This window comes from Malus sylvestris, chromosome 6 (genome assembly GCF_916048215.2).
Source record: "Malus sylvestris chromosome 6, drMalSylv7.2, whole genome shotgun sequence".
Taxonomy (NCBI): Eukaryota; Viridiplantae; Streptophyta; class Magnoliopsida; order Rosales; family Rosaceae; genus Malus; species Malus sylvestris.
In genome coordinates, this window is record NC_062265.1 from 6,173,664 (window position 1) to 6,181,543 (window position 7,880).

A 7,880-nucleotide genomic window follows, 5' to 3' on the forward strand; every position below is an offset into this window, starting at 1 on the left:
AACAACCTTCTTTCCTTCATTCTTTCGTTGCTTCGCACTAGGTGCAAGAGGGGTGTCATTCTATGTGCTGTGGCTTCCTTCGCTCCCCATGTTGGAGAGGGATGCCTAGTCAAAAGAGAGTGTACGAATGGTGGAAACCACCTTGACAAAGCTGAAAAGAGTGGGAATAAGTGTCGTTCTCACAGACGGCGCCAAATGTTGATGCACAAAATCAGTGAGGACTTTGATACAATAGAAAATGTTAAGTTTGGGACCTTTGCTAGATTGCTCCGGTCGCTAGTGTGGATAAGTATGTAAATGGATAGAGACAGGGAAGCAAACACAAGATGTACGTTGTTCACCCAGATTGGCTACGTCCACGGAGTAGAGGAGTTCTCATTAATTGTGAAGGGTTTACACAAGTACATAGGTTCAAGCTCTCCTTTAGTGAGTACAAGTGAATGATTTAGTACAAATGACATTAGGAAATATTGTGAGAGAATGATCTCTATTTATAAAAGAGAGTTTCTAGTTTCATTCTGACATTGACATATGTCGTGTTGTGATTGGCTTCTGATGTTAACACATGTCGCGCTATGATTGGCTTCTGATGTCGACACGTGTCGTGCTGTGATTGGCCTCCTGGTTGGAGGGAAACTCTTTTGGGTCTTTGACGGTATAATGTTGACCGATGCTCAGTAGTTTCGGGATTGGTCAAGTATGGTACAAACAGAGTTAATTTTGGAGAGTAAATTAGACATAAGATTCGCAACCTATATGAAATTTATGGGCATATAGGCGAGAAAAAGACGGTATTACATTCTAAAGTGTATGAAGTGAATTAAGTTGACCAAAAATTGGATAAAATAGCTTTGAATATAATAGTAGGGATGAAATTAGCAGTTTTTAATGAATTTAGGGACTTAAGTTACCAAAAAAATAATTCAGGGACCTAATTTTCACCAAGGTGATAGTTCAGAGACTAAATCGGCACTTCACCTAGAAATCAAAACAAGATGTTGACGTGGCTTAATCGTAACCATTTAAATAGGAAGGAAATGAATGAGGGGTAAATTAGAAGGAGAAAGAATCCTACTCCAGATCGAAGAGGAGAAAGTTAGGGGGTTGGTGGGACCCAATTTTTGTTAAAATATAAATAGGGGTGTGCTATCCGCACGCTCTTTTTTACTTCATACACACACTCTTAATTTGCAACTGTCAGATCGATTGAATTAAATAAGATCAAATAACAGAAATTAACAAGGGGTGTGTGAGAAGTAAAAAGAAATATGCTATCCGCACACCTTTTTTTACTTCATACACACTCGAAATTTGCGACCGTTAGATCGATTGAATTAAAGAAGATTAATGGCAGAAATTAACAAGAAGTGTGTGAGAAGTAAAAAGGGGTGTGTGGATAGCACACCCCTATAAATAAAATAAGAATATGGATTTATAACCGTTTGATTTGTTGTGTATGGTCAAGATTACTTGATTCCTAAGATCCTCACATTCGGATTCTGGGGAGGATCCTTATCCGAATCTGTGACCCACTTTGACCCACTCGTACTAGAGATAGAGCAGTCAAGAAACATCAATCTCTTATGAGTTATGACTCTCCTCCCAACTCTCTGTCGGAAATAGGGAAGCACAAAAATGCTTGCCATTTCAAGTTTTCTTACCTTCTTGTTCATTCATGGACTACCACTACTACTACATCTGTTAGTAGTAATGTCGCAGTCCAGTTACATGGCGACCCCGATGGCCACCCCTCAAGATTTTTCTGGCCTTCACACGGATGAATTTACAGTAGTATCAAGAAGAGTATACAAGATATCCGCCACCAACAGCCATATATTCTTAGAAACTCTATATTTCCCCATCTGCCTGTTCATGGTTCATCATGCAATGTCCATTTTTCTGTATGCATGTTATGTTACATCCGTATTTCCATGGTCAAGAATCCAATAATCAAGATCTCACAGTCGAAAATTCAGGCGTATGATAGATCGGAGCATAGTAGAATTTTTGCTCCCCTCATGAAATCAAAAGTAATAATAATATATACATCCGCCTTTTAATGTTGCAAACCACAAAAAATGAATGACTTGTCAATGTATTTGATCAAAGATAGTATGAGATCTGTGCTTTCAAGGAGAACAACATATTTGTAAATTGCGTGCCGACGAACATAAGAATCTTCATCCGTTCATTCATTCAAATCAGGGTTTTCTTTTCAACTTCCGCAAAAACCTGATTGTTGCGGAACAATTTCAATTGTCAATGCATATTACGTGTGCCGGAATTTCCAGCACTTTTAGTCAGTGCTTTGGCATTATGAGTAACGATTCCAACGGGACAGAAAAAGAGGCAAAGAGAAACTGAATGTCGCGTCTCTATTTCGTTGTCCAGTCCACCACCAACAAGTGAATCCAAGCAGAAGCTAATGCCATCTCATTCGAAAACATCTTTCCTATACCAGGCAGCTGCACATATAGTAGATAGGCAGAAAAAAAAAAAGAGTTTCGTATAACGACATTTTCATAACTTATCAGAACTGAATGTATATGTGCTAATACATACCTCAGGAAGCCAGTATTTACTTGCAAAAATCAACTGTAGCGTTTCAGGAGTCCAATAGAGGTATAGAAGATAGGCATAGAGAATTCCCAGCACGATATACGGGATGCTACTTTCAATGAAAATTTTCATCCGCATTTCCATGAGTTGAAATAATTAGGTACATCGGTTTAAGTTCAGTAAACCATGAAAAAAAGAGGGAATTTTCAACCTACCGATATAACAGATCGAGGAAATATAAAGTCGTAAAGACTCAATTTGAGATGAAATATGCCATCAGTACATCCATGTATTTCGGGAAAGAGATGTAACAATTTGGGGAAAAAAACACACACAACTGAATAGTGAATACGTTCATATAAGCTTTCAAATATATACGACAATTATGATAATTAACCTACAAGTTGAACGAAAATTGATACATTGAATGAGAATCAGAGGACCGAAGTAAATACAGAAACATACTAGTTCAGCTTTAGGAGCCAGAACCATGAGGGCATAGAACGGGAGAACTGCAGTTATTCCGAAAGTAAAAGCAGTGCTAGCAATTTTATCAGACATATTTGAAACTAAGCCTACCTCCAGCCCTTCCATCCCTTATCCTCGCACTAACATGAGGGGCGTGACAGCAAACGTATGGATCACAAGAACATGAAATGGCTAAAAGTACTTGCAGCTTTTTACATTACTGTCAATACATAGATGCATCCAAATTACTCGACTTAATATAAATTATGAGGGACTCGGATTCTCTCCGGAACTTTTTCTGTACCCCATATTAGCCGTCCAGTTAAATCGTACGGTGCGAAACGCTGATGTTTTCCATCAAAACAACATCGTTTCTATCTTATATAAACTACCTATTACAAATCCTTTGGTGTCTTCACCAGTGCTTTGGAGAGTAGCACGTGAGAGCAATTGTGAGATTACGAAGAGTGGGGTTGGTATTGGCAAAGCTAGCAAGTAAAATGATCAAAATTAATTAACTTGTTTCACAAGAAACAAATCCAAGGATTAAAGTTTGATTAGTAGAAGCTTCAGTGGAAAGAATAAGATGACGAGAAAAAAAGAAAAAAGGGTGTGACATATTACTCAACTTGTCCTATACATATACATAAAGAGCTTAGCTAAATTGGTTAGAGCAGTGTGCTCCATTACTTTGGATTTAAGTTTGAATTCTTTTTTTGTAATTTAGATAATTTTAAAGTAGAGTGTCATTTGAAATTCGGGGTAGCAATTCTGCTGCCATCTCTTTGGCTTTATATACAAAGAATGGGTTTGAAATTCGGGGTGATAATTCCGGTTTGAGGTGAATTTTATCATTGTATCTGTGACACACTTATATTAGAGATAGGGAGTATATGTATTATAATAATATTATTTTTTGAAAGAAGCAAACAATAGGAAAATTAATACTTATTTATCCAAAGAAACATCAATCCCCTACGAGTCATGACTCTCCTCCCAACTCCAAGTCGGAAACAGGGAAGCCCAAAAATGCTTGTCAATCCAAGTTTTCTTACCTTCTTGTTCATTCATGGACTACTACTTCTGCAACTGCTAGTAGTAATGTCGCAGTCCAGTTACATGGCAACCGCGACGGCCGCTCCTCAAGGTTTTTCTGGCCTTCCCATGGGTGAATTTATAGTATCAAGAAGAGCCTACAGGAGATCCCCGCCCCCGTCACCGAAATCTAATGTTCCATTTCATTTCCTACCACGACCGGAGTGGTCTCCACCGCCACCGCACCCGAAACCTAATGTTCCCATTCATTTATTGCCACCACCGGAGCAATGTCCGCCGCTACCACCACCACCGCGGCCATATATTCTTAGACCTTAGTAAGGTAGAAACTCTATATTTCCCCATCTGCCTGTTCACGACTTTCATTATGATTCACCAAGGAAGCCCATTTTGCTGTATGCATGTTATGTTACTTTCATTAGTGTAAGCATGTTACGTTACTTTCATTAGTGTATGCTTGTTGTGTTACTTTCATTAGATCCGTGGTCAATAATCTAATGACCAGCATCTAACAGCCGAAAATTCTGGAGCATGGTAGAATTTTAGCTCTCCTTGTGAAATCAAAAGTAATAATACATAGATCCGCCTGTTAGTGATGTAAACCACCAAAAACAAAAAAAAAAAAAACTTGTCAACGTATTTGATCAAAGATAGTATGATATATGTGCTTTCAACGAGAACAACATATTTGTAAATTGCCGACGAACATAAGAATCTTCATGCGTTCAATCATTCAAATCAGGGTTTTCTTTTCAACTTCCGAAAAATCCTGATTCTTGCGGAAAAATTTCAATTTTCAATGCATATTACGTGTGCTGGAACTTCCAGCATTTTTAGTCAGTGCTTTGGTAATGACATGAGTAACGATTCCAACGGGACAGAAAAAGAGGCAAAGAGAAACTGAATGTCGCGTCTCAATTTTGTTGTCCAGTCCATCACGAAAAACCTGCCTGGAAAAATGAACGCGCGAGTGTTAGAACCGAGAAACTCACAGACACAGACACAGCAAAGTGAAAGGAAAAGAGCTACCTTGCAGCAAAGAGATCCACAACCAACAAGTGAATCCAAGCAGAAGCTAATGTCATCTCATTCAAGAACATCCTTCCAATACCCGGCAGCTGCACATATAGTAGATAGGCAGAAAAAGAAGAGTTTCGTATGAAGACATTTTCATAACGTATCAGAACTGAATGTATATGTGCTAATACATACCTCAGGAAGCCAGTATTTACTTGCAAAAATCAACTGTAGAGTTTCAGGAGTCCAAGAGAGGTATAGTAGATAGGCATAGAGAACTCCCAGCACAATATACGGTATACTACTTTCCATGGAAATTTTCGTCTGCGTTTTACGTGAGTAGAAATAATTAGGTGCATCAGTTTAAGTTCAGCAAACCATGAAAAAAAGGGGTTTTCAACCTACCGAGAAAAGAGATTGAGGAAAATTTGAGTAATAAAGACTCAATTTGAGATGAAATATGCCATCAGTACAACCATGTATTTCAGGAAAAGAGATGTAACGATTTGAGGGAAAAAACACACACACGACTGACAGCTTTCAAATATATACGACAACTATGATAATTAATCTACACGTTGAACGAAAACTGATACATTGAATGGAAATCAGAGGACCGAAATAAATACAGAAACATACTAGTTCAGCTTTAGGTGCCAGAACCATGAGGGCATAGAATGGGAGAACTGAGGCTGTTCCGAAAGTAAAAGCAGTGCTAGCAATTTGAGAACTTGCCAACCCTGTAAAACAAAAAGAACATCAAACTTATTTTATCAGTAATATTTGAAACTAAGCCTACCTCCAGCACTCCCATCCCCTTGTCCTCACAGTAACATGAGGGGCGTGACAGCAAACGTCTGGATCACAAGAACATGAAATGGCTAAAAGATTTTTCAATTCCAGAAGTTATCAAACTTACATGCACCATATGACACTGCTATTAGTAACTATTTATAGAAATTATTACAGGAGTTTCCGAAAGAGAGAACAATAAACTTAAAAGGTAGGGCGAAAATGTTAATACCATATGTACCCAACAGCCAAAACAATAGAACGAGAAGTGACAAGAACATTGGCAGAAAAAGTTATCTAGCAAGTGTTTCTAATGTTTGGTTGACTTTGATCGAGTCAGTTTGGCAAGCAGGACATTCACAGTGATCTTAAAAAACCATTCAGCAGCTAAAACCTGGTGGTCTCTAAGTTACAGCTTTTTTGTTCATATCCCTACATTGTTCTGCACATATGGGGTATATCAACGGCTTCACCCGAAACATGCTACAGACTTTTCAATTTTCATAGTTTTGTTTGACTTAGGCATAGCATGAGATAATTGCGAATCTTTATCCTAAATTTGTAACTCAAATACCTCTGTGTTAGGAATCTGTTACTTGAAGAAATGTCTGAAGTAATAAACAAGTTACTAACATGCATAAAACTACTTTCGAACTTCGCAAGATATGCAAAAATTTAATAAGCCACGTAAAATGATGTTAATATACATGACTAAAAGGAAATAAAGTGGCAGAGGGGATCACATGACGTGTATACTTGAGAGATTTTTCGAAGTGGAACGATACTCTCATGCCTTGGTCTCATAGTAACTCTCGAACCTCCCAAAAAACTCCAGCTCTTGTGTAAGTGAGCTCCCACTGTCACAAGCTGATGACCAAACAGTTCAGTTTTACTACTTGTGAGTGGAAAATCGAACCTTTGTTTGCTTCTATCATTACTCCGAGGTCTCAACGCCTTCTTAGCGTGGTCAATCTACAAGAAACGGAAGTTCAATTGTAAGAGAAGTTCCCAAATCTCGTTATGAATCGGTCAATAATTCTTCGACATTACAAGTATTGACAGCAGCAGAAGCACAATAAAAATTACTCGAGCAAAGTAACCCATCAAGTTCACACAGCATTTTACTTTCATGAGCCCTCTGAGCTCTAAACTATGACAAAAATTGCTTTGATTTCTAATTTTCTATATAATTTATATATACCATTTGGAAATTATATACGCAGCAACAAAAGAAGAAGAGTTATTAAGGCCAAGAGAAACAATCTCTGCTGCACCCAAACTGCAAATCCAAAGAAAAAAACACAACTTTTCAACCTATATGCCAAACTAGAGATTACCCATTTCGAGTGGATCATAAATTCATCAAAAACTAGCACAAATCTATAAACTACAAAGAAACTATAAGAGAAATAAAAGAAGAATACCTTGGAAATGGAAGGGAGGGAAAAGGAAGAAGAGAGGGCCATGTTTTGTTTTGTTGCGAGACCAGAAAACCCAGGAAGACAACAATAATGGCTGATTCATTTCACTCGCTTTTTAAGGGATCCCTTGCTGAAACTCGGGAAAGAAAACAAAACAAAACGTGGAAAGTTAGTTCAGTATTGGAGTGAGTAAAGTAGACTACTGTAAGCCTGGTTTCCACTGAGAGATGCACAGAACAGGACACATACGAAGCTCGGGACTTGGAGAGAGAGAGAGAGAGAGGACCTAAACGATTTTAAAATAAAAAACATATGAAAAATGTTTGAAAATTTTGAGTTTTAATGATAAAGATAAAATAAAAGGTAAAGTGAATAATATCAGAATTGATTTTTTAATGTAAAAATATGGTTTTTCGTTAAAATAAACAGTACAAGAGATTTTCATTAAAGTTCCCTTTAAAATTGAATAAATTTCTCTGAAGACAACGGACCATTAAATTATGTTACAGAGGATAAATCATTTCGAATGTAACATTTGTAATATAAAATAATGTTGCACCGTCATTT

At 37.6% G+C, this 7,880-nt stretch overlaps 1 protein-coding gene and 1 long non-coding RNA gene across 2 annotated transcripts; both read right to left on the reverse strand.

Moving 5' to 3' along the window:
* Window positions 1-1,958: 1,958 nt before the first annotated feature.
* On the reverse strand, window positions 1,959-3,258 carry LOC126625774 (uncharacterized). The gene is made up of 2 exons (XR_007624478.1): window positions 2,563-3,258; window positions 1,959-2,465 (listed from the first exon to the last, which is right to left on the reverse strand). It is a non-coding gene; the product is annotated as an uncharacterized LOC126625774 (long non-coding RNA).
* A 1,464-nt stretch (window positions 3,259-4,722) lies between these two features.
* On the reverse strand, window positions 4,723-7,579 carry LOC126625770 (protein ABA DEFICIENT 4, chloroplastic-like). Its single transcript, XM_050294836.1, has 6 exons — window positions 7,317-7,579; window positions 6,636-6,864; window positions 5,740-5,840; window positions 5,296-5,424; window positions 5,113-5,201; window positions 4,723-5,033 (listed from the first exon to the last, which is right to left on the reverse strand). The coding sequence occupies exons 1-6, from the start codon at window positions 7,356-7,358 to the stop codon at window positions 4,880-4,882; spliced, it is 744 nt and encodes a 247-aa protein (XP_050150793.1). The 5' UTR covers window positions 7,359-7,579; the 3' UTR covers window positions 4,723-4,879.
* Window positions 7,580-7,880: the final 301 nt, after the last annotated feature.